Source organism: Manacus vitellinus, unplaced genomic scaffold, assembly GCF_001715985.3.
Source record: "Manacus vitellinus isolate BGI_N305 unplaced genomic scaffold, ASM171598v3 scaffold_32_pilon, whole genome shotgun sequence".
Lineage (NCBI taxonomy): Eukaryota > Metazoa > Chordata > Aves > Passeriformes > Pipridae > Manacus > Manacus vitellinus.
In genome coordinates, this window is record NW_021940460.1 from 9047472 (window position 1) to 9074723 (window position 27252).

The window sequence follows — 27252 nt, forward strand, 5'->3', positions numbered from 1 at the left end:
CTTTTAGTCATATTTGTAAAACAGGCTAAAGATCCAGGCAGCCTGTCATCTGCACCCCGGGCTGCTGACCCCATTAATTTGTAGGTTGTGGTGGCAGCATTTGTCTGGTTCAGTGTTGATCCAGTGTCAGCTTAAAAAATGAACTGAGCATTTCAAACCACGGGCAGTGACACCCTCAGACCTCTCCCCCCTCCCTCCAACTTTGAATTCTTCACCGTTGTCACTGTAACTGAGCTGCACGTGAGCACAGGAACATTTTGGTGCTCTCGTGGTCAGGGCAGTGTCTGCTGTTAACTCCGTGTGCTCAGATCAATTCCTGAGTCCTTTAAAACAAAAGAACGTGAGGGAAATCCCAAAGAAACCCCAACCCCTGTGAAGTGTGATGGTGGAGCTTTGAGGTGGTAAAAAAAGGGGGAAATGTGAGGTTGGTGTACTCAGACAGCAGGAGACAGAAGAGAGACGAGGCATCTTAATTAACCACGGAACATTTTTATACTAATTATTGAAATGCACCCAGAGACAGTTTATAGTAGTAAAATGACTTTATGTTCTGATATGTAAAATAAAATGTCCATGCTATGTAACAAACATTTAAAAGTTCCTTACCACCTGTATCTAATGTGGTTTCTAATAAAGATTTATCTGTAGTATATATGTTTTTTCGTCTAACCAGTTCTTAGTTTTTACATCAGAGGTGTGTAACAAAAAACAAAAAAATCTTAAATAGATGTCTTTCAAAAAAAAAAAAAACAAACCTTGCAACATTCATTTTTATTAAGTATTTCATTCGTAAAAAGCAAAGCTGAATTGGACACGTGGCCTGCATTTGTGATATATATATATCTTTATATATATATATATATAAAATATATATGTATATAAATAGCTATTCAGCATGCAAAAATTGTAGTGATTTCCAAATCCTGGTTACAAAATCCACACCAGTCACACACATCAGCTGCTGAATGGGGGTATGGGACTGTCCTGGTGGAAACGTGACCCACTGTGGTGGCCTCAGGGCCCTCATCCATCAGCCCCTTCCTTGGAATGGATTCACCCAAACACACAAGTACCTCCCGACTTCCAAACTTGGATTTCAGCTCTTTGCCTTTGCCCATTTGGGAAGCAGTGGGGGGGAAAAAACCAAACCCACTGTGCGTGACTAAGGCTGGAATGTTGTGCTCTTTAGTGGAACCAAACTCCTGGAACCCCTCAGCGTCACCATCCTGTGGAGCTCGGCGGGATGGACACGGACACATCCCTGCCCAGGAGCTTTGGGGGTGAAGGCAGTGGGAGTTTTGTTCCAGAAAGGATTCCACTTGTTTCTCCACATGAGTGCCAGCCAAGTGATCCCTCCTTACAGAAGAATCATTTAGGTTGGAAAAGACCTCTGGGATCATCGAGTCCAACCTGTGACCAATTCCCACCTCACCAACCTGTTCCCTCCCGGGGACACCCCAGTGGGCAAAGCCAGTGCAGGAGGAGTCAGTTCAAGAGACTTGCTCAGTAAAGAGCAGGAGCAACGGATACACTGGTTACAGCTTTTTACCTGTTCTACAAAGATTTGTACACTGGAAGGCCTGGCATGAGGTGGGAGCTCTTCCCACCCCACCCCACCATAAAGGAAATGTTCTGAGTGAGCTTAAAAGAGAAAAAAAAAAAAAACATAGCACAAAAGGCACATTTCAGCTGAATAGCAAAGAAATCAAGGACCAGCAGATACAGAAATCGTTTCTGGAAAGTATTAGCGAGTCTTAAGCTTAAACTTCATAAATATATTGCAATAAAGCAAGTGTGATTCAATCAAGGGATGGGAGCCTGAAGACACTGGGTCTGTTCCTAACGCTGCAACTAATCTGCTCTTCGGCCTCGGGCGTAACACTTCACTTCTTCACTGCCCACAGCCACCACCCATGGTGGTGTGGGGGGAAGAAGAGACATTTGTGCATCGGTGCCTTCTCCTCTCCTCGCCGTGGCACGAGCCCTGCGCTGTGCCGGGGAGGCACCGCTGGCACCGCAGCTCCCTGACCCCACAGCGATCCCCCCCGCTGGCCCGCGCGCCCCCACGGCCCTTCCAGAGGCAGGAGCGATTCCTACGGATCAACAGAGCCTAAAGAAGCGCTGCCACGGCAGTCCTGGAGCTGCACAACCACACAGGCGGCTCGTTTTCCTTCGAGTTTTGGGATGTTTCGACTTCATGAACCGTAAAAGTGAAGCTCATGTTTTTCCCAAATAGCCAAAATTTGCTTGTGACGTTTGAGATCACAAGCAAAAGGAAATGACCGGCTGCGTCTCTTGTTAGTCATGAGGGTGGTTTCTACCGGATGAAGACGCGAGAATTAATTTATTTGGGAGTCAGTAAGAGCCTGATGGATCCAGCCCACTGAGACAGGAGATGTAACTCTCTGTGTGCCTGAAGATACAAGCTCTTCACCCACACAAATCCCTCTGGAAATGCACATTTGTCTCCCCGAAGTGCAAGTTACCCACAGGTATCAACACTGATTGAACACTGTCCTGGAGCAGGAACGTTGGCTGCGGCCCCGGGAGTCACCCATCAGTCCAGTTCTCCACAGTCCCCATCCCTGAATGATACTGCAGCGACGACTCCCTGGACAGGGAGAAGCTCTGTGAGTACAGGAACTCGTTGGCCGCGTTGAGGTGCGGAGAGGGGGGTTTCCTCTCGCACACGGACGGGTGCACCCGCTCCCTCGGGAAGGATGGCGCGGGGACGCGCTCCCGGACCTGAGACTGGGACAGCTGGTTGTAGACGCTGAAGTGGCCGTTCCCCGGCGGCTGCGAGCCCTGGCCCGCGATGGCCGGGAGCCGCGGCATCATGGGGGCGGCGGGGAAGTGAGGAGGGAAGGGCTGGTAGGGCACAGTTTCCATTGTCTGAACGCTGTAGCTGGTGTAAGGTGCGACTGAAGTCCACATGTTGCAGCCCAGCGGGGGGGGCGGGGGGGGCAGGTCGTCGACCGCCGAGACCCCGGCGATGTCGGCCCCGGCCCCAGAGTACATGCAGGCCTCCCTCGGGGCCACCTCGCTGCAGTAGGACGGGCTCAGCATCTGCTGCTCGTAGGGCGGCGGGGAACGGAAATAGTGATCGTCCCCCACGGAGGACGAGGCTTCCAGGTAGGAGCGTTTGCAGGGCAGGTCCAGGTGCCGGGCGCTTTCTGCGGACACAAAAATGCACAGTCAGGAGCAGCTCCTGCTGCTAAATGCACTAAAATGCACAGTCAGGAACAAGGGGTTTAGCAGAGACCTGCTGGGAGCCTGGGCTGGGTTTGTGGAGTTTATGGAGTCCCCTTGGAAGCAACTGTGGTTATTCCACTGAACTGCTGCTCTTTTCTCAGATTAATCCAGTTAAACCCTTTGAGTTTGGGAAAACAATGTACAGCATCAAAAAGACATTGTGCTGCAAATGTCAGGCTAATCCCCCTGGCCTCAAAGCGTTCTGGTGACATTTGTCAGGTTAAGTGAGGGACTTGGGCTACTCTTCTCACATCAGGGATTACTTCACGTTCATCCAGATAACAGAGGTCCCTGACACTCCTGCGGGGTCCCTCCTGACAAATTCAAGAAGTCTCTTAGAGGGTCTTATCGCAGCCTGCCTTCCTGTCATTGCAAAAATGACTCTACATTTCCCAGATATTCGTGTCAAAAGCTGCAGAAATATTTCCAGATAAAAGGAGCCCTTTCCCAGTCAACAGCCCTTCCTCAGCTTTACAGGGAGGGAAGAGCCGTAGCCCCTCTCCTGCAGCTTGTGGGGACCATGGCTGTGTTTACCAGCAGCTTTCTGTTAGTTATTAGGAATATTCTTTGGATGAATTAGTGAATTCATCTGCAGATTAAACATCTGCTAAAACTCCACGTTTGCCTCGCAGCCCTCATTACTGGTGCTGTTGGATTCTTCGTTTGGCCACGATCAGAGGGTTCTCACAGCTTAAATAAATTAGCAAGCAATAAGACATGCAAATAGAAGGTTGTTTTTTTTTTTTTCCTGTGCAAAACTTTTCTGTTTAACTTAAAACATGCCGTGATCTCATCTGATGCTGAATTGAAAGGAAGAGAATGTAGTCACAGCTCACTTAAACTTGAGAACTGGTGGATAGGAGGAAAGGGCTGCTTATAAACAGCTTCCACAGTCCCACTAGTCTGCAGACACTGAGAGAATTGCTGATGGTTTTGTCTCAGAAAGTGCTGAAAGTGCAGAACTTTGTTAATGCCAGTGGCCCCTTACAGACAATTTTTAATTCAGCTGATCCTAACAGTGGATAATTTTCCAGCAAAGCTTCGTGCCGTTTAAATTACACATTCTAATTAATTTTTTCAGCTCTGACTCAAGAGTCTGAATTTACTTTCTATGGGACAAAACCACTGATAACTGCCCCAGATGGCAGCTCTTGGTTCCTGATCCTCCAAAACACTTTGATCACACCAGTATCCTTAAAGATCAAGGCCCAAGAGACCCATCCAAACCCAGCCAGAGCCAGCCACAAGCTTTCAGTGCTCACACTCTCAGGTTTAAGTGCTGTAATACTTTTCCAGCTGTAAACTCGAGTTACCTCTTCTCTTTAGGCAGTGGTAGAAGAGCCCTGAATCTCTCTGTGCTGTGAAGGTGTTGAGTGGCAGGTCTTGAGTGTCCGAAGCTGCAAATTGCATGTGAGCACCATTCTCATACTGATAATGCTGAAGGGTCTGGTGATTGCCATGAAGTGGGTTCACGTCTGGCTTTGTTGAAAGCTGGCCATGACTGGACACCAACCTCTGCCTCATGATGCTCTTGGAAATTACTGGATATTCTTTGCTGAAAGAAGTGAGAAAAATTATTACTGGTTGTACAGCCATCAACAGAATGATGAAATATTAGTTTGGCTTCCCTAGAGCAATCTCCAATGACTTCACCACCCTTTGCCTAACACGATGAACTCATCACCCCCCTCTGGGTGTGGGCAAATAACACACAGAGTGTGTCACCGACCGACAGGAAGAGATTTTTTGGGGGTATAAATGGCATCAAAAGCCCCGGTGCCCTCAAGCACGTGGTGCCCCACGGCACAGGCACCTCCTAAGTGCTTCTCCAGAGAGGTGCAGCCCACGGGGAGCAGGTCGAGGAGGGCCCCTGGTGCTGCCCGGCCGTACCTTTGCAGCCGAGCCACGCGCAGGTCGCTGTCGTCGCTGCCCCGGAATCCCTTGGCAAAGGGGTTGTTCTCAATTTTCAGCTGCGTTATCTTTGAAAGAACAAAACCAAGGGTGAAGTGTTTGAAAGCAGGTCACACCAAAAAAGAGCAGCAGGGCTGAGGTGGTGGTCGAGGTGCCCCGTCCTGTGTGACACCCTGTGAATAAGTCTGGATCTTATTCTGGGCCTCGTGTTCTTAATCTGGGCTCTTGATAGAGAGAATATATTTGTCTGATTTAAAAGGTTCCAGGGAAGCTCCCAAGCAGCTGATGAACCACAACAAGTCTAGGACCCTTCTGAACCCACTGCCTGACAGCAGGTTTGTGCATCCTGACTTCATTTTGTTTTTTAGTGACCGTGGTTTTCCTCTGACACGAGCAGAATCAGGGCGTCAGTCCCTCCTTGTGCCTCATCCAACCAGGAGGGGATTTGGGGTGAACACTCACACCTTCCTCACTGCCTCTGTCCTCAGCTTCCCACCTCTGGGAGCCCACAGTCACCCAGACTCTCTTTTTTTTTTTTCTTTAGGAAGACAATTATTTGCAACAACACTTCTTGCCAGGAGGGTATTTCTGAGCTAAAAACAGTTCAGTGATTTGTTTCTTCTAAAAGACATGCCCAGACCAGGTTTTGAATTGTCCACCCTGTGCTACCACCCAGCTACATGCCCCCCAGAACCAGCTGTACAGCAGTGACAGTGGGAGTAAGAAGTTTATGAAGCACTTTGGGAACCTTAGGGATGAAAGGCACTATTGACACCAGACATTTTAATTTAAGTACATATTAAATATAACTTCTTTCTGGTTAACCATGTCTGGGCAACTGGTCGTTTTACACCAACAGCTACAACTTTTCTAACAGGATTCACTTCAGTGTCCTAATGGGCACTTTTTCCTCCCCTGCCTTACCATAACACTCACATCCATATTTCTGCTCTGAGTCTCCTAATTAGCTCACTAATTGCAGAATTTTTGCAAGGACTCTGTGCTGCAGGCATCAAAGGGCACACAGGCATCCTGCTTGGGAGGAAAAGCTCTGGTCAGGTTATTGGGGAGGAAGAATTTCACACTTGTTCCTGTTCCTGTAGGATTTTCCCATGAATGTGTAGAGAAGGAGGTGGCACAGTAACCCAGGGCAGGTTTGGGGGTGACAGGAGGGCTCCAGCAGTGCCACCTCACTCTGTGCCTTCAGTTATGAACCCTGATGCACTTTAAAAATCCCAATTCATCCTCAAACAACCCCACAGTTGGGCTTTACCATTAGGAAAACTGCCTGGGAGTGGGAGCAAAGGCAGGCAGAGCAGTAGCAGGATAGAATCCAGAGCCTTGCCATCCCCTGCCTGTCATTGTCCCCTCTCCCTGCCCTGGTGACAGTGCCACAGGGAGGTGACAATTTACTGTCCCACTGCTCAGTCCTGCTGGGAACCTGGGCTGGGAAAACCCTCAGGATGCTGACCACAGCCCCCAGTGCCAACACCCTCAAACCAGGAGAGAAACCAGACCCCAACACCACCCCCCAGCACAGAACTGAGCCCTTTGGACTTTATATCCCCCCCAAAACTACCCCAAACCCCCCCAACCCCTCCTGCCTTCACGTGCAAACCGCAGCGCCGGCGTTTTTATGGTCACACTGCACGTATGTCTCACTAAACACACACACACTGTAATTACTTTGCACTGCAGATTTATGGGCAAGCTTTGCTGCTCATTATGAGATGTGCTTTGCTGTTTGAATGACACCCCAGCACCGTGAGCACAGCGATTCATCAGAGTCTGGATACGCAGGGCCTGCCAAAATATTGTTACCAGGGATGTTCCAGAGCTGCATCCTCTGGCTCATCTCTCATGCTTGCTGCCAGGGTGGAAAATTGTCTTTTAAAGCAGCATGACGGGCTCTCCCCCTCCCTCCAAGCAGGCAGATCCCACTCACCAAAGCACAGCACTGTGTGGCTGCAGTGGGGAAGATCCTCTCGCTGTGAGTTACAAAGCCCCTGACCAGAAACGAAGCACTTTTAGCCCAAAAAGGCCAAAAAAAAAAAAGGCCAAAAAAAAAAAAAATAATCACACTACCTTGTGATTCTGGTAGGAGGTGACTGATATGAAGGATGTCTCTGGGAAGACATGGGTGCAGAAGGCTGTGTTCTTGGAGCCAAAAGCGTTGTTCTCGTCCGCCTTCACGATGTGCAGCCGTGGTTGGTATTTGTGCATTGAATTAAGGATGATCTGGAAAACAATTGGTGCCAAAGTAAGAAATCCATTTAAAAAAATAAAGAAGACAAGCCATAGCTATTCACCAGACTTTCCAAGCAGGACCCAGAGCCCACCAGGGCTCAGTTCTAGCTTTGCTTGCGAGTTAGAAGGGAAAATTTCTTTGTATAAATGCACATGAACCAAGACAGAAAAGGTATCTGCTGCTCTGGCAAGCAGGACTGAACTTAAAGCTTTCCTGGTAAACTCTCATTTTCCTATTGCTATTGGATAGAGTCAGTCTGGGTGGAAAAAATGCCATCATTTTTTTCCCCCAGCTCACGCTGAAGCTGTACAATATATAATTCACCAGCAGACTGCTCTGTAAAGATCCCCAGTAAATACTTTACTGAGCTGAAAAATACACAGTTTAGCAGGGGGGAAAAAAAACAACAACACAGAAACCACAGGGGGAAAGAAAACTAGAAAGCTCTGGGGTTTTTTTTTATCTGCTGGTAAAAGAAAACTACAAAAGGGGCAGATTTGTTTTTTCCTGCTGCTTGTGGAGCGGCCGCGTGTGGGTGGCAGGGTCTGGGCACCCCTCGCAGCCACCCCACAGCTCCTGCCCCTTCTCAAGGCAGGACCTAGCCTGGGGATATTTTATATGGTTCAGGGCAGCACAGGGTCCTCAGATGGAGCTAATGGGGCTGAGAGGGGCTGCCCAGCCCATCCCAGCCCGGCCCTGCAGCACTGAGCTCCCACAAAGGAGGGATGTGCCAGATGAAAACGGCTTCGAGAAATGGAATTTCTTTTAAGAAGTGGGATGGTTTTAAGAAAAGCCTTTATTCCTTTTACTGGGCAAAGAAGAAATACTGCTTTCTGGCTTTCTTGGCGTAATCCTTTTCCATCTCTTTTTTCCTGTCCCAAATGGGCTAATTGAGCCCGGCTGGTCCTGCAGGAGAAGGGGTCTCCAGCCAGGCTGTCACCCCTGGGGCACCCAAAGCGGCTGCAAGGACACATCTGTCCCTGACAGGGGCACAGGAAAAGGGCCAAGGAGGGAATATTGGGATGGGTGGTGTCTTCCCCTGGTGGTAAATAAATGGGTGGCTGGCTGGCTGGATCTATGGATAGATGGATGAATGGATGGAAGGATGGGTGGATGGATGGGTGGATGTCCACAATGCAACAGAGCAGAGTCAGTTCACACTAATTGAGGATTTAGCCTATTTCGAATGAGAATTACTAAGAAGCAGAAGAATTTTGTGTTCAGGAACCCTTTCTACCTGACTCCCATCCCAAGGAGAGCTCCCAGTGGCAGCTCCAGCCGGGATGGGAGACAGTGTATGGAGCTTGTGCTCTTTAAAGCCCTTCATCTGCCTGCACGTCGCTCTGCCCACAGTAGCAGCTGCATTATACACCACTTAAATGCAATTTTTATTGTTGACGTTTTCCAGACAACCCTCCCTGCTCCCCAAGAGGGAGAACCAGGAATTTTTGGCATTTTATCAGCTTTGCATCGAGTCTCTTAAGCACTTTGTGGCCGTTGATGGGCAGGGTGTAGATCTGAGAGGGTCGGCTCAGGTTTTGGGTTGGAGCCTTTTCTCTGCTTTCATGTATCAGCCACTCGTAAAACAAAGCCAAGGCAGTAACACCAGAGGGACAGGACTGTCACAAGAGGGGGCATTTTAATTTTCAATAATTAAGAGCTGAGCCAAGCTGATAAACAATGGTTGTCTGGAGCAAAAACTGGGGTGTGCTGAGGGATCCTCACTGCCTGTCCCAGGTCAGGTGATGGGTCCCCAGAGTTTGAGCAACTCAACTTCAGGATGAAGAAAACAAACTGAGATTTCCAAAGGGAAAATCAGAACACTAGGTTTAGATACACTCTGTAAAAAAAGTCCATATTCCCCCTCCAAAGAGGTATCAACTGGGCTACAACCCCTTTAAATATATATATGTACATATATTTATATATAAATAACATCTTCAAGAAGTCCAAACAATTTCCAAAATGAACAGATTATTACTTCTTGGAGCCTAATAAAAGAATTCAGGAAAGGATTTTTGACAGATGCTCAAAGTTACAGCTGTGCCTGCAGACCTGCCTGGAGGTTCATCATGAACTGCTTGATATCTGTTTGTGGGGGGGAAAAAAACCCTAAATGGCTTAATTTAGCAATTACACTTACAAGGTTGAACATGGGGAGTCGTGGTGCTGCTTTGGACACTTCCCTGTGCTCCCCTGGGGCTGCACAGGGGGATTTCCCACATATTTTGGGAACCACTGTCCACATAAACCCCACATTTCCCAGACACACACATTTCTTGCACACACACCCTCCTCCCCTGTGCCTGGGGTGAGCCCCGTGCATCCCAAATCCCTCCGAACCATCCAAAAAAAAATGATCTCTGGTTCCAGAACACCGTGTCAGCGCAAAGCCAAATGCCAGCAACTCAGGCTAAATAGTTTTCAAGGCTGCTGTTGGAAAACTGGTCACTGGCTAAAAATACACAAAATGAACGTAAATTCCACCCTGACAATGGAGATCAGCAGAAAGAGGAACTCCAAGAACTGTGTCAAAAATGAGAGGTATTTTAATTGATGGGACAGAGCCCTCAGCCTCCGAGATTATGCTAAAAGAGTGACTTCATATTTCCCTGCACTTACCTTTCTCATTGCAAGGTCATGGGGAGATTAACTCACTGTCAGACACTGTCACACCCATTTTTATGTGGTTTTCAGTACAAAGTTTGAAATAGTTTGGCTGCTGAAAAAGAAACAGCATTGCCTGGTCTTGCTGCTGAAAATAGCTGCTGGTGTATTGGTTAGAACGTGATAAAAGGCAAGGGTATAAAATTAGGGAGGGAAATGGGAAAAGGGTGTTTCCTGAGCAGCACTGAGACATGCTTAGGAAGGGAAAGCCTCTCACTGCAGCTTGGGGATCTTGTCTATTTGCTCACGAAAGGAACAGTTCAGACATCAATAAATAAATAAAAATAACGAAAATAATAAATATGAATAAACAATTTTTTTTCCATGTTAAAACCCAAACCAAACCAAACTGAGAAGTGGTAAATCAAACAGATATCCCAACCAGAACCCTCCAACCAGAAGGCTTTTGCCAGTTTGCAGGATGGGGCCCAAAGGCCACAAACCGAGCGGGGTGACGGTGCCACGTTCCTCAGGACAGTGCAAACCTGCCTTGAAATCACCAGGAAAATGTCTTTACTCTCCTATGAAATTCGGGGAGTTGATTTAAGAGCTCTCCCTGTTCTGCCAAGGTATCGGATGTCACACGATGCAGGGGTTGCCATGGCAACTGCCCTTTTTATATTGAACAGTAAACGGCTACGAAAAAGCCACATAATTTTATGGTCAGTCCCGGGGGATCACATAACTAATATAAAATCTTGCATTTTAATATATATTTTCTGCTTCTTTCTTCTTTCCCTCTATTCTTTCAAAGTGAAAAAGCCTTTGAGCCGAGGCTGGCCCTGGTCCCACACCGGGACACTGAGCAGAACAAAAACCTGAGGATTCAGTTTTTCTGCATAAAAATACCTCAGTGTGTTAATCAAAGAGGTTCTGCAGGATCACAACCCTCTGCAGAGCACCTCCATCAGTATTTAGAGCATTTGAGGGTGCAAACCATCCCAGACTGCAGTTTTCTTTAGGAGTGATTGGTTTGGGGATGCCCCTGTCAGCACCTGTGCTGCCCAGGGTGAACAGGATGTGTCCAGGGAAAATGGTGGGATCACATCCCCCCCTGGAGCTCACAGGGACACCTCACCTCAAAGTAAGTAATTAAAATCATAGTAATTAAAATCATAGTAATTAAAATCATAGTAATTAAAATCATACCGTCCTTTAGGTTGGGAGAGACCCTCGAGATCCTCCAGCTCAACCAAATAAAACCAAATATATTCAGACACCCTCTCACAGCAGCAAAATCATGAGCTCTAAAATCCCCTGAATCCATTTTCACACATCTCCAGGGAAGGGTTCACCCCACTCTGCCCAAAGGCAGGCCAGGGCTGCAGCCCCACAGACCCAGGACAGGGCTCTTTCCAGCCCTGATTCCAGCCCTGATTCCAGCCCTGAATCCATCCAGGCTCCAGCAAAGGAGCCTCCCAAACCCACACATTTGTCCTGGCAATCCACAGAGTGAGGAATAAAAGAAAGGCTGGAAAATCCTGGGAAAACATTCAACATGAGCTCAGACAAATAGTTTCTTACGAGGTGACCAAAGATGGGATTTCTGTTTTTTTTTTCTTTTTTTTTTCCCCTCCCCTGGTTCTTTTCCATCCAACATCAGCTGGAATTCACTGTGGTGTTTCCTGGCCTTGGGATGGAGCTTTGCTGTGATTTCCACCCCCACTCTGGCACGTGAGGGTTTGTTTGGGAATGGGCAGGTGAGGGAGGAGCCCAGGTGGGATGTTCTGGGACACCCCAGGGTGTGACCCCCCCTGGTGTCACCTGCCCTCCTGTCACCCCCTGGACACAAAGTGACCTCTTCCCTTGCCCTTCTCCAGGCCAGATCCCACCCCAGACTGGGACACCATTCCAGGATGTAAAACTCCACATGGGACTTTATAATTTATTTGGGCACCACCATTGCTCTGATCAGCTGGGAGACATTGCCTAAAATGGATGGAGGAGGGGAAAAATGAAAAAAAAGGAAGAAAATAAAAATTTCATGGATATTCTTTTGGCAGAAGGATGAGTGATGCTCCAACAAAAAAAAAATTGTCTGCAAATTTAGGGCTGGACAAAAGGGCTTTTTCAAGGTTTAAATGGATTGAGAAAAAAGTTCATTAGTATTGGGAGAGATTTATTTATATATAATATTATTATATAATTTATAACAATATATAGTATAGCATTGTCTAATATACATATATTATATATAATATTAGACATATTAAATAATATATATTAATATATACATTAAATATATAATAGAGCATTATATATTACTCTCTCTCTATATTATAAAAGAATATATATTCGTATATATATACCACTTAATAAAGTGGGGTGAGTATATGTGTTATATTATATTATATATAATTAATAAATATAAATTCTCATCTATTTTTTAATGTTAATATAAAGAAAAGCAAAAATATGATATGGTATAAATTCCTTATGTATATATCAGAAATCATATATATTAAATAAGCTATTTATAAATATATAATAAGTAAAATACAATTTCATATATAAATAAATTATATTAAATAAATAAATAAATACATAAATAAAAAAAATATATATATGAGAGTAAGAAATCTTCAGCTGAGGATAAGGATGTGAAATGCTTTCTTGCTACAGGATAGTGCAGGCAGGATTCCCCCTGGGAGCTGCCATGGCCCCATCCATCCATCCATCCATCCATCCCTCTGGAAAATCCAGCAGGGCCAAAGTGGAGCTGCTGCCAAGGCAGCACATAAACCTCATACCAGCACTCGAGAGGAAACTGCTTGGCCACAAGTCATAAAGCAAACAAATAAAACAAAAATTATAAATAAAAACGAGGGGTTTGCAAGATTGGTAGGACATGAAGCTCATTAAGGGGCCTGAGTGCTCCTGACGAGCACAGACAGAAAAATTAATGGAAAAATGGAAAGGAAACCCCAAGACTTGGAGAAAAATTAAGTCTTTCAGTGATAATCAAATAAAACCAAGTGTGCAAATATTAAATCTGGAGAGAAATAACAAACTCATCAGCGTTAAAGGGTAAAGCCAGTAAACAGCAGATCTGGGTCAGGAAAACCAGGAGTATCCCTTAAAATGCTATCAAAGGTGACCAGCCCTCTATAATATCCTGCAGCTTTAAACCTCACTGGGTTACATCTCAGAAACTAAAATAAAAGCTGTATTTTAGAAGCAGATGAAGCACATTATGGCAATTAAAAGGCACCATCAGCAGCCAAGGAGGGAGGGAGGGAGGTAACAAAACCAAGCTCAGCAATACTGTGTTGGGGGGATTAAATGATAAATATCCACTTTTATTTGTCACAACCTCCACTTCTAATCTTCATTTATTACTTGTCTTATTTCTGTTTTTCCCTGCAGGAATATCTTTATATATTCTGGAATATATCTATATATTCTTTATATTTCTTTTTTTTTTTTTTAAGAAAACCATTACCAGTTGATCTGGTCCCAGCTGGAGCCTGCCAGAGATCCTGAGGTGATGCTCTCTCCCTTCCCAAGCTGGCCTGGCTGCAGGAGCCCAGGAACAGACAAGTCCTCTGGCAGAGGCTTCATTTCAGTGGAGTCACTGACAGCAACAGCAACAACAAAAGCACTTGCTCTGCTGCTGTTTTCCAGCCTTTCCTGACCCTGAGTATTCCCAGCCTGCCTAAAACCGGGAAAAGAGGGGACCTGGGTGTGAAGCTGCAAGGTTTTCTCCCAGCTGTATCACATCTGGTGAGATGGGCTTCCCTCAGAGCAGCCATCCAGCTCCTCTGGACACTGAAACCCATTCCAAAGGTCCTCTGGGGAAAGATCCTGCACTGCCAGCACGTGTCCAGAGCCACCAACCTGCTGTCCTTCCCTAAAGCTGGGACTCCTCATGGCCAGTCCTGCAGTGTCCTCATGTCCTCCCTGTCATGTACACAGTGTAAAACCAAATTAAAGCCGGCCCTAATTAACAGCCTCTGCTTCTTTGCAGCACCTCTTGTGTTCAGGGATGCTGTTTAACCCTCTTTGTGGCTCTCACTGCTCATCTCGCCGTCCCTCAAGGGATATTGAGTATCTTTATATATATTAAATACCTTTATATAGATTAAGTACCTCCATGCACATAATTATGTGCCATTGACACAACAGCCTCACTGCAGGTCCAAGCTGGAGCCCCTCAGCAACTCCTCCACACCCCTTCAGCAGCTTCACCCCCACCCAGAGCACCCTCCACCTGCCCCACAGCTCCAGAAGGACGATCTCACGGGCACCTTCTTCCTCTCACTGTTTACATACTTCAGTCCTCTGAAGAAGGTGGAATTCCATCCATGGGTGTTTATCACTGAGGAGATGCTCCCTTGATATTCCCCCGTGGGCCCTGAACCAACCTTCTAAAGAAATCCAAGTGCTACATTCTCCTTTCCAATGGAGAGCTGATTTTTGTGCAGCTCGTGATTACCCAACCATCTGTCGGCACTTGCAGGGATATGACCTGGCTCACCACGGAATCATTCCCGTTTTTCACCTGGAAAACACAGCCAGGCATTTCCCAGGCAGGAGAAGGGGTGTGCCACCCTCGCTGACACTCACAGGATTATTTTCATCTCTGGTATCCCCGTGGCATTAGAGGGCTCTGCCACAATCCCTAATGCCCATAATCACTCACCGGCCCCACGTAAATCAGAGGCTCTATCAGGCTGATTATCTCTGCATGTAAAGCTTTGAAAATACATAAATTCAGATTTCACTCCGAGCAGGGGTGGCTTACAATGCTTTCTTTGGGATCAGATGGACCCTGCTGCAGCTAAACATTACAGTGGCTGCTGATTTCTTAATCCATTCTCAACACGAGCGTTTCTCAGTTGTTAAGCCTGGTGTGAAAGAAGCCTTTCATGGATGAAAAATCCCCCTGGAGCAAAATATACAGCCCAGGTTTCCAGGCTGTGCTGTGTGAGCTGGGCACAGGCTTACCTGCCACAAAACCTGCTCAGCTGGTGGGGTTTGAGGCAGATTACAGAGCTCTGAATTAAATCTTATATCAAATCTGCTCAGTCCTACAGTGAAAAATGCCTCCCGTGCCTCTGACTGTAACTAATGATTTACCACAACAGATAAGGGGCCAGGGGAAGCAGCAGGAGTGGGGTTTGTGGGGCTGGAGAGGAAGGGCTGGTGGCTGGGCTATGGGTTGGGTGTCACAGAGAGAGGCTTTCCCGCATCCCCAGCACGGTAAATAATCTCCAATCTAATTCTGTGGATTGCAGCGAGGGCTTCAGCTCCACAGCTTATTAATTAAGCTGTTTAACTTACTTATTTTAAGCCTTAAATGTGCCTACACTTGTCTTTATGAACTCCCTGGGGCTGCCTGCCCCCGCTGTTAAGCAGCTATTAGAGCACACGCACCCAGGGCATGGACTGATGGGTTGGTTCATCAATGAATCCAGTGGAATAATGGGAATTTCCTGCCTGCCTGTCTCTCAGGTGACACCCCAGGAGTGCAGGAGCCAGGCTCAGAGGGATGTGTCCCAGGCAGGGAGCCCAGTGCCACGACACCTTCAGGAGCCTGCAGTGGCTGAGGGTGCCAGGGGGGTGACCCAGCACAGCTCACACACCAAAAAATCACCAGCCAAGCCTGCAGAAATTCTCCCCCAACGTGGTTTTGAGGTTTGGAGGAAATCAGAGACAAAAGGAAGCGCAGGCAGGCTCTGCTGGCTCATGGGAAGGCAAACAAACCCTGTGGCTTTCCCGGCTTGTTTTTCCTGGGGAGCTTCAAGAAAGTGTTTGCAGTCGCTGGGAACAAATTCCTAGAAATGAGAAGCTGTTATTATTCCTTCGTGGGACTGTGCTGGGCAGGCACTGCCCATCCAGGGACAGACATCAGCCACCCCTGCAACAGCAGAGCAGTCCTCAGCCAGAACTGATGGGAGGATTCCCACTCTCCTGGTGCAGAGTCCAGCTCTCCTCCATTTGCACAACAAAAGTGGAGCACCACGTCTCTAAAGCAGATGATTAATTTAGAAGCCTAAAAAGGAGATGTCTGAGAATGGGCTCAACCCCATTTAGCCAGGCAGGTTGTCCATGCCTGAACTGAACAGCAAAATGGGCACTCAAAATAGCTTATCTCAGGCATCTTCCCAACGTGAAAACACAGGGAATGTGCTGGGCTGTGGGCATGGCCTGAGAGCACTGAGCAGGGCTCACCTGGAGCATGGCATCGTGATGCAGGTATAACCCCAAACCCCAAACCAGAGTCCCCCCTGGGTCACTAGTGAGGAGGACAAACATGGGAGGACAAACAGGCTGTTCACTGAAAAGGGGAGAGGGGGAAAAAAAACCCCAAACCCAAAAAATCTTCCCCGTTAAAATGCAGCGTTAAAATCACAGTCAAAAAAAAAAAAAAAAAAATGACAAAGTCAGGAAAAGCAAACTTTTTAAGTTGCAAAACCAACACTGCACATCCTGTTTGTTTTACAGCCACATCGCACATCCTGTGTGTTTTAGGGTTTACATTTTACAACATAAACAGTCGGATATTAAAAGCCGCGGAGTTAAAACCGAGGGGAAAAACACGGGGTGGAAAAGTGCCACGTGCGTGGTCAGCAGGCTGGGGGTGGCTGTGGGTGGCACCCAAAGGGTGGCACTGGGGGGGGGTTGTGGGATTTTTACTGTGTGACCCCAAACGTGGTTGTTGCATTGTATTATTTCATTTCATTTCCGTGGTGCTTTTCCCCCCTGGGAGGAGAGCGAAGGGGAGAGCTCGCCTGTGATTAATAAGGCCGGCATTAAACGGTCCCGATGAGCCTTTGAAGCTCACACATGTTTCCTTGGGGGTCAGTAGGTTGGGAAGAGGGTCAGGTTATCACCGTGTCACGCTGCCAGAGCCCGGCTCTGCCGCGGCACCGGTGACACGCGGCACCGGCGCGGTGCTTTACACGGCTCAAAATGTGCAAAAGTCACAAAAATCCGGGATTTTTAGCAGCCTTTTGAGCCTGTGGGGTCGTCCTGCCTCTGGAGTCAGAGCCACAAATCTCAGGCTGATTTAGCCGTGCCAGGGTTGCGCTTTCCAGGTGGCTTTAGGAGCATCAGGACATTGACTCCGCAGGAAAACCTGCTCTTTAGAGGCTTGATGCACAATCATTTTGAGCAAGAGATACACCCCTTCACACTCTGCACCCTTCTCACAGCCCCCCTCACCCCCCAAAGGGATGCTGCTTTAAAGGTTAGCAGGTTAAAAAAACACATTTGATGACACAAATTAGACTCTCTTACCTGTGGTGCTAAGGAGGAGCTGATGGCACTACACTTAGAAGGGTTTTAAACTTCGTCTTCCCTTCCTCCCAAGGTTGGTTAATTTTCACCTGACTTTCAGCTCAGATGGTGCAAACCAGACAGGTCCATGTTTTTATCTAAGCCCCCATTCTCCTGGCAGGCTGGAAGGGCCCTTGGTCCGAGTTATTAAATGCACTGGGGAAGAAAACTGTGTGCTCCCCACCTCTGCATTCCCAAAACACAGGATTTCCCACAAGATTGGCCCACCCCTGCCCAAAACCCTTGCAGAAGGTCTCTCTTACATGTCCAAAGGGGTCCAGGTGGTTGTTGGTGAGTTTGAGCTTCTGGAAGGACACCAGCTGGCGCATCCAGTGTGCCCCCGTGGCCGGGGAGTCGGGGTGCACGTACAGCCGGCCCGGCATGGCCGGCTCTGCCTTCCCGGCCACCATCCTGCAGACACAGAGGGTACAGCTTGATCACCTCCCAGGCACAGCTTTTTGTCCTTGACCTCAGCCCAGCAACCCTCCCACCAGCCCTGAGGGGGACACAGCAGGGCATGGGGACTTGAGGAGGCTCCTGCTGCTCCTGGGGGTTTCCAGGGGCTGGCAGAGTGACCCCATCCCTGCTCCACAGGGGGTTTCCTTGGGGCAGGGGTTCTGTACTGGCAGTGGTCAAGGAGGAAATCTTGTCTGGGTTTTTGGAAGCCTTCAAAGACCTTTCTGCAAAGGCAGATGATCTCACACACTTCCCAGGAGAAGGTACTAGTGAGCACCAGTACCAGTGTGGGTGCACTCCCACAACCTATCCCAGTGGGAAGGGGCTGCTCCCTGCTCTGGAGCTGTGTGCTGGCAAAGGGTGCTGCCCTTGTACCCTTCTGCCAGCTCCCCTTGCCCCACACCACCACCCCCAGCTCTCATGGACACAAGACCCAGCCATGAGACATCACTTAATGGCAACGCCCTCATCACTCCGCATTGTTCTCCTCCCATAAAACCCCAATAAAAGCAATATTACCAAAAAACAAAAGAAACTTTCCAGCAGCAATAAAAGGAAAAGGGGAAACAGCTCTAGGGCTGGTAAAAACTCAGTTAAACAGAGTTAACAACTATCCATCATCTCGTGTTTAATGTTTGAAACACACAAAGTGGCCACCGTGGCGCAGAGACCCTCAGTCCACTCCTCTTACCCAGAGGCATTCCGGGACAAAAGCACACAGAAAAGGGATTTTTTTAAAAAAACTAGAGCAGCCCTAATGTGCAAGTGAATTATTGCTGCTTTATGGGATGTCACCAGGCTCGTTCCCATTAAGAGGCCTGTGAGATTTTCCATTGCTCATCTTTTCACCAGGCAGCAGCCGGTGGAAGGGTTTGGGAAAACCACAGGGAATGGTGGCACTGAGGGAGGCTGGTGGGCACTTTGGGGGGTAAAAATCCAAAGGGAAAACAACTCCTTTGTCAGAGAGCAAAAATCACAGCTGCCTCTTGGGTATGGAGCCTGACTCAAAGGCACAGGGAAGGGAAGAACAACAGAAGAGAATAAAGGCTCTGAGTGAACCATCCCACATTTCACTTTAGAGCTGCTCTCCTAAAAGTAAAATATTACTGCGGAAGAAAGGAATTTATAACTTTCCTTGACTCACTTAGATACTTAATTTTGAACAACAAAGTGGACCGTTAGATCATCCAGTCCAGCCTCTGGTATAATGCAGGCTGTGGCTTCACTCTCCTGCACCACACAGAGCCAGGCAACCTACGCTTGGCCTAAAGCATCTCCTCCAAAAAGACACCCAGTCTAGAGCACTTCAGGCATGGACAACTCGCCATCCCCATCAGCACTTTGTTCCAGCAGTCCATCCCCTATTCTGTTAGTAATGTTTTATTTTGTGTTTGCCTGGCTTTAACTTCCAGCCCTTGGCTGTTGCCTCCATCCCTGCTCCACCAAAGAGGGCTCCGGGACGTTGGCGTCCCTCCCGTGGGAAGGTGTTTGTGTTGGTTTCTGAGTCTGCACAACAAATGGTTGACCCAACTGCAATTTTCTTGTGGAAAAGAAGGCAAACAGGAATGTTCTCTCACCATTTGTTGTCACAGAATTTATACCGGTGGTCGTCAGCCGGGACGATGTCGATCAACAAGATGTACTTGGTCTTGGGGTTCATTCCAGTCACTTTGACCTTGTAACTAGGAAACATCCTCCTTAGGAAAAGCAAAGGGTTAAGACATTAGTGAGAGACCTGGAGCAGCGCTGGAACCGATGGAAACTTGGAGCAGCACCCAAAAAGGCAGATCCACCATGAGATGAACTCACACAAGGACAAAGGAGCTACAGAACATTATTGCTGCTTGTACATCACCTGAATTCAACTCACTCTTTCCAGAGTGTGTCCTGGTGCAAAATGGAGCACAAATATGGATGAGGGACACCAGGAAAAGGTGGATGCACAGAGAGATGGGGGGGATCAACACATCCCTCTTTGTGGGAGGCTTGGACAAGGAGCCCTCACACGTACAGGAGGTTCTACCCAGCTTCTGGTAGCCTCAGGATTGCAGGTTTCTTGCTGCCATGAAAGTACATGAACAGCCATGAGATTTGACTCCACTTCTGAAGAACCTGAGCACACGCAGGTTCCTCATTCACACGATCCCAACACCCACGACACCAAGTCCCTACTCCTGAGTTCCCTCCAACAAACTGAGGATCACCAAAGCCCACGGGGAGACTGAGGGTTAAACCCGGCGGTGGCACAGATGGGCCTTCCCAGATTTCCCAGATTCACACACAGCCATTAAACCCAGCTGGAGCCAGGAGCAGGGCAGAGCTCCCCGTGGAAACGTGTCCGTCCCGCTGATTTACCACCAACTCCAGTGGCCACAACGCAGCCAACACCGAACCAGAACGTCACACAAACCAGTGCCTCACCAGAGGATGTCTGTGTGTGTATCCTGCACACCTAAGCAAGCTCTGCAATATTCCGGAAGGTTTCTAATAAAGCCATGGAAGAAGTACATTCCATCGCCGTCCGGTGTTGCGATCCAAAGGAGAGGGCCCTAATGGGTCCTGGCATTGCCATGGGCTTCCCAGTCCCTCGAGAACACATCACCAGCCAGGATTTGCAGGATTAGGCACTTCACATCCTCAGGGTTACTATATTTTCTTGGCTCCATCTTCCCAGCCTCCTCCTCATCCAGTAAAAACACCCAAGTCAGTAGAGCAAGCTGGCTCACCACAGCCTTGCAGCCACCAGCCAGGACAGAAAGTTCTCCTTCCCACCGGCACCAGGGGATGGAGGCCGGGAATTGCCACATCCCGGAGTCACTCTAATGACACAAATCAGGAAAGGCCCAAATCCCGATGCCGTTTCTCCATCAGACATCGAGGCCACTTTGTCCCTGCCTTCATCCCTCCTTTCCCCATGTCTTGCCCCCTCCCCAGCCGAGCTGGGCAGCTCCAGGGGCTGCAGCACCATTTTGTCGCTGCTTTTGGGAGGAGGCAACAAAATGGGCCCTGTTCAAAAACCGTTTCAATTGACTCTTTTAACCACCCTGCATAAATTCCAGATGTTTACCATGTAATTAGCCGGGACTAAAAAGGGGTGGTTTACCAATGTCCCTCTTTGATTTTCATTCATAAACTCCACACTCCTCTTAACCTTGTCCTCCTACAGGTAAGCACCTGGGTAAATACAGTAGGACATTTCAATTTGTGAATACACAGCCCAATTCACACATTGAAAAAAAATTGTATAAGGAATCCGATCTGAAAGCCAAGATTTTTTCTTTTTCTTTTTTTTTTTTTTTTTTAAATTAGGCTTTAAAATGGTATTTAAAAATGAAACAGAAAACAAGAAGAAAAAAAAAAAAAAAAAGGAGAAATTCATTAAAAACCAGAAACGAGATGGACACAGTTTGACAGTTCATTGTACCAGGCGAATGTCCAGCATCAGGGATTTTTATAACATTTAGCTTCTGAATTTCTTTTTTCCTCAATCATTTCGTTTACTGTAGAACATCCAAGCTGCTAAAGTAGCCGAACTGATATATTGTAAATGTTAAGTGCTTTTTTAATGGCATTTAAAATTAAGCTTCAGCATATGGAGTTCATATAGCATGGACATGCCTGAGTTTATAATGTTCTTTAGTATAGCCCTCTAAAATAAATACAAAGAGCCAAAGTACTACTATAATATATACAGCTGAAATTCTTTAAGGATAACAAATGGGGACTCACATCTGATTGAAGGTGTTGCTTAACTTGCAAACCACTCTCTATCTCGCAGTGGTAGCATTGTACTCTGCCTTCCACAGACCCAGCTCCAACCAAGTTTGCCAACTCTCCGCATTCTTTTCCAGGAAAACACAGGGTAGATTTTAGTAATTTGGCTGTGCATGGACATTTCATCATTATTATTAGCTGCTGCATTTTGGCCTTAAAGAAAAAATATGCGACTAATGTGCTGTCCAGGGACTTGTCAGTTTAATTTTCTTAATGAAAACATATTTCTCAACCCCTTGGCAGAGGCTCCTTCAGTAAATATGGCTTTGCAATACGATACAAACATGGGCTGTGCGTTCCTGGTGGGAAGGCCACGGCAAACCTGGGAGCTGGGGCCAAGAAAACGCAGTCACAGAGATTGAATTAAAAAAAAAAAAAAAAAAGGCAAGAGAGAGAGCACCTAATATCATGAAATGATATTTTGAAACGTCCCGTTTGAGAGAAGGGAGCAGAAAACCACGGCGGAGGCACCGGCCCTGCCCGGCAGCGAGGCCGTGCCTACAGTGGCTCCACACAGCTCCCTGGGAGGGGGCCAAAAAGCTGCCTGCTTCCCCCAAATTTACTGCAGGTCAATGGAGCTACTCAGAGCCACGGGCCCTGAGCTACTCAGGAGCACAGGCCGAGCTCCCTCTGGCAGGCGGGGCCGGGGGCGGATGGGCGGCTCCGCAGAGGATGCTCTGCCCCGGCGGCCCCGGACAATAGGTTGCTTCATCACCCATTGCCTGGGGAGCAGCAGCGGCACAAGGATGGCCCAGCGCTGCAATAAAACCTGCCAAGGTCTTTGCCAAGCTCTGGGAAAGCTCAGCCTGGCTTTGGTGGGAGGTCTGAGGCAAGAGCCGGGCAGGTCCATATATTTTACCCGCCCGCCTTCCCGCTGCCACGCACGGCTCCCAACCCAGTCAGAGCTTTGCTGTGCTGGGCAGAAACTGGGGACAAAGACTGGGCATTTGGGGCTTCCCGGGGAGGATGTCTGAGCAGGTGGCATCTGGTCCTCAGGGACACCTCCTGCCCCAAGGGTGGCTGCAGCCCTGCCTGGGCACACGGGGCAGCTCAGCAGGATTCAGTGCTGGGAATGTGCAGCACAGGATAAACCAACTGCCAGGTGAAGTTTGAGCCACCAGAAATCAGGAGGTTAAGAGCAGCAGTTCCTGGCCTCACCATCTTTGGTTCAGAGCTAAGCCTGATCAGACACAGTGCCCCAGGGGCTGCAGCAAATGCCCTGAACATACAAATGACAGCCCCTTCTCTGGGGAGGGGAAGGTCAGCACTGGACAAATTTCTTACAATTCATGCTTGTTCTTTTTGAAAGCCACGCCAGGGGTGTGTCTGCCCCACCAGGTGTGTGTCTAACACACCAGCACACCTCAGGGCAGGACAGGGCAGCCAGCGGGGCTGCTCGGGGAGCCACAGAGCTGCCACCAGTCCCACAGCTCCCCTGCCCACCCAGGAACCAGCCACGAGCCCTTGGAGCACCCAGGTGACAGCCAGCGATGCACAGGGGACACAGCACAAGCACCAGCCCTGACAGCCTCTTCTGCAAAACACCAAGTGAGCAGGACTCCAATTTCGAGCACATTCAAACCAACTTCTCCCTCCCTCCAGCTCAAGCCAGAGCAGAAGGGACCATCCAGGCCCCTCAGCCCCATCCTGATGGTCTCGTGCACCCCTCAAAGCTCCCTGCTGGGTTTAGTGGCTCTGACAGGCACATTTTGCCCCACTCCCTGCACTGGCAGGGGCAAATCCCTGCTGTGTGGTGGCAGCAGCTCTTACTGCCCTGCACAGGGGAAACCTTAAATCAGTTTTTACGTTCACAAGAGAAAGCTGCCCTCAAAGATAACGATCGTGGGGGAAAGGCTACGGTGACTGCTGTGTGAGCAGGACACTCTGGATGGCATTAGAACACCACAGCCTGGCACCCAGACACAGGGTGATGCCCTGGGGAGGGCAGAGGGGCTGAGCAGACATCACCAGAGCTTGGCACCACACTGCCAGAGCCCCAGCTAAACCCTGCCCTGCAGATGAAATGTAGCAAAACCAGTAAAAGCCAGGAAAATAAACAAGCAGCACAATTCCATAGCCCTCCCAAGCTTCAAAGATGATGTGCCAGTGAATTATTTGTTCTGATAATGAAGCAGTCACTGCTTAGCTAAGTTTATGCTAGGCACATTTTATCTCTACATGATATTCACAAATTGTTTTAAAATGAACTGTTAGAATAAGCATCTCTTGTTTATTTATTTATACTATTACTATCCAATCCCCTTAACCGTGGAGCAGTTGCTGACACGGAGCCAAAGCTTCTATTATGTTCAAACAAAGTTTAATTGATGTGTAATTGGTTGGTTGGATTTGGAAGTGAGAGATAAGAGGAAAGCTTTGCTTTCCTTTGGGGCAGCAGTTCCCAGCCTTTCAGACTCTCCAGGCTTGGCCACTTTGTGGACATCTCACTTTTTTTATCCCCATATGAGCAGGTCTAGTCAGTCCTGGAGAGATGGGAGCAAGGCTCCCAGGTCCAATGAAGTCATTTTTTGGGCAGGGGGCTGCAAGCCAAAAAAGTCAAGAGCATCAGAGCTGATCAAAGAGCTCAAAACACTCGTCTGAGCACATGCCATGCTGCACTCGGGGACCTGTGTGTGCCAGGGACACTGGATCATGCAAAGCCCTCGCCGCCCTCCTGCTCACAAGGATTTAACCTGACCCTCTTCACTGAGACGCCAACATCATTCCTGATGTCCCTGCTGATGCATTAGCTGGGAAGGGATGGCTCTGACCAGCACATGGGAAGCAGGGAAGACTTGGGGAATTCAACTGGTGTTTCCATAGAGAAAACTGCATGGAAACAAGATACCTTGGTCCTGATGGAGCAACCCGAGCCATGTCCTCACCAATGGCTGTGGGTGCTCCCTGGAGCCCCTGGGAATGTGCAGAGTGGAGCTCACGGCGTGTCCCTGAGGGGTGGGTGGTGCTCCAGGTATCCCTGAGTGCTTCCTTCTGCCCTTTCCAGGGAGGTAAAAACACCCCCCTGCCCTCCAGCAGCTCAGCAGCTGAAATTCTATTTTTAAAGGCAGTAAGACAAAGATTTCCAAGGACAACCAGTGATTTTACAATGCCTGCTTTTGGGGAAGTCAAGTAAAGCAACAACTGAATTTCTAGAAGGTCCCGAATGGTGTTGTCTGGAAAGGTGATGCCTGTGGCACATCAGGTTGTGAAAGGATCAGAAAAACCACGGATCACTCAACATCTTGGCTAACAAGCCCTCCTCAGAACCTGCTGGGCATGCTGAGATGCCCCAGGGATAGTTTCAAAGCACCAAGGTAGACAGTGATCCCCAGTAATGACCAATGTGGCCCCAAATTCTTCTTGGGAACTGGCCATGGCTGCTCGAGGATGCTTCTCCTCATCTTCATTGCTAGGAGGGAAAGGAACGGTGTGCAGAGGCTTCAAGAACCATGTCTCCATTCCAATGACCTTTCTTCAGTTCTTTTCCCAATTTCCCTTCTTTTGACAAGTATTTCTTCCACCGACTTAACGCATCTTTTAAAATAATATTCTCCGGGGCAGATTAAAACAAATTTGGGGATGTCAGCTGTTTCTTTTAGCCTTTTTAAATGGCATTTCCTTTTTGATAGATTCTTGCTTTCAGAAAATACTTTAGGGAGATCAAAGAGTTTTTCAACAGGGTCCCATTTTCCCAGTGTATCCTAACCCTCAGTCCCTTATTTCTCTTATCACCCACGCCACTCCATTATGACGCTCTGTATACAAAGTAAGAGCAGTTAACTTTGAAGTGCTGGATTAGCCCATGCCAGATCCTTGCCTCAGAATAACAAACAATACAGGTTCAACAGGAGTTCTCATCAGTAGTTCATTTTTCAGCCCCAAATTCACTGTCACTAACACAAGCAACATTGAACTCTCAGTCTATGGGCAGATAGGAGAGATTTATCTGGTGGCAGGACCATGACCTAGTGATGAGAAGGTCAGACAGTTAAGGGATTTTTATATTTTGGAATAGTGGGGCTGTATTTTTTTTTTCTTCTGGCTAGCGCAGCTAATTTTTAAATAAAACATTGTTTCTCACATACTTGAGACCTTGGTTAGCTGGATGGCTGCTTTCACGGTCTAGAAACATTTCCTCTCTTTGCCCCATGGTGACTTGGAACACGGGCAGGCTCCTGGCCACGGGGTGTTCCTCCAGTGCTTTTGCTTTGCTGCAGCTGAAGCTGAGCAGAGAAGCTCCCAGCGAGCCCAAAGATGGGAGAGGCACAAAGGAACCTCAGAGAGAACCTGTGGCCAGGGACAGCAGTTCAGGGCAGGTTTGCTCCCTGACCAGCCCAGCCCCTCCTGCAGGGTGGGCTCCACAGGGCAGCCTTGGTGCCATCAGTGCAGAGCAGGAGATGATCCACAGCCCCTTTGATCCAGGGGCAGAGCCCCAGCCATGGTCAGGCCCTTCCCCAGAGCTGGTTTGGGCTTGACCAAACCCTCCCCTGCCCCCTGGAGCTGCTGCTCCAGCGTAAGGACAAGCAGGGAAAACTTTAGAAACACCCTTAACCGTGAGCATCCCGTGTCTTTAACAAACCAAAAGCCAGGATTGCTGTTTGAAGAGAGAGGTGTGTTAGAAACTGAGCTCCCATCCCTGCCCTGTGCGTGTACAGGCTCTGCCTCCCCTGCCAAAGCTGTCGACAACTTCAGCAGCACAGCCAAGACCCATTGGGGGTTTGCTCCTGCTCTTTCTCTAACAGCAGGGGTTCGCCCAACCAGGGTAATTCCAGGACCCCAAATTTAGGAGCAAGCCGATCAAACATTCCTCAGATATCTATTTTATTTCTACGTTTTAAATTGACGGCTCACATTCCATCGCTGATCTCAGATTTTAAGGTTTGCTCTCGGATCAAAAACCTTTAGCAGGAATTCTTGTAACTGCCTCAGAAGATTCTGGACAAATATTTCCCTCTAATTGTAATGAGAACTGGGCATCCATATGCCCCACAGAGCCATGGAAAATTTAAAGGATTATTCACACAGGAAAAGCTGCACCAGCTTAGCCAAAGCATTTATACTTCTTCAGACCTTGATGTCCTAAAAACTAGTTTTATTTTGGTTTAGTAAAGTTGATTAGGAACAGATTTTTTTAAAACTGAAATAAGCCACTTTTAAAACGAAACTTGAACATCTAAAGGGGGATTGAGTCTTTTCCACACATGTAAGCTGCTTTATTGATCCTATTTTTTTTTCCTGTGCAGTATTTTCCTGCATATGCTTCTTAAAACCTGCTACCACAGAGACTGGAGCTGTCTTTGTACCTGTGCACATCCTGCACTCCAGCCAAAACTAAAGTTGAGCCTCCTGTTTCATCTCAGGGATGGTTCTGCTACCAAGGGGGAATGACACATTATTTTCTCTTCAGTAACTGTTCACAACAATGTGACCAGACATCCTGTGAACTGGCATTTTTTACTGAGTAACCATAAATTTTATCAAATTGTTTGTCCTTGGCAACACCTGGATAGAAATTGCAATGTTGCAAAGGTTGGCACCATGGAAAAAAACCAGGGAACAGCTAAATAAGTAATCTAGCAGAAAGAAGAAACTCTGAGCCAGGAAGACCGTGTGAGTAAAGATTAACTTCCAGCAGGAATAAAGCCTGGAAGATGAGACTTCAC

At 47.9% G+C, this 27252-nt stretch overlaps 1 protein-coding gene across 1 annotated transcript in view; it reads right to left on the reverse strand.

Annotated features, from left to right (window-relative positions):
- Nucleotides 1-2550: 2550 nt before the first annotated feature.
- Nucleotides 2551-27252, reverse strand: part of TBX4 (T-box transcription factor 4) — a 29254-nt gene continuing 4552 nt past the window's right edge. The window contains exons 3-8 of the mRNA XM_029961301.1: nucleotides 19393-19512; nucleotides 17623-17770; nucleotides 7249-7401; nucleotides 5143-5231; nucleotides 4566-4807; nucleotides 2551-3173 (exon numbers count right to left, since the gene is read on the reverse strand). Of these exons, the coding sequence (XP_029817161.1) occupies nucleotides 2551-3173; nucleotides 4566-4807; nucleotides 5143-5231; nucleotides 7249-7401; nucleotides 17623-17770; nucleotides 19393-19512 (1375 nt within the window). The remainder of the gene's footprint in view (nucleotides 3174-4565; nucleotides 4808-5142; nucleotides 5232-7248; nucleotides 7402-17622; nucleotides 17771-19392; nucleotides 19513-27252) is intronic.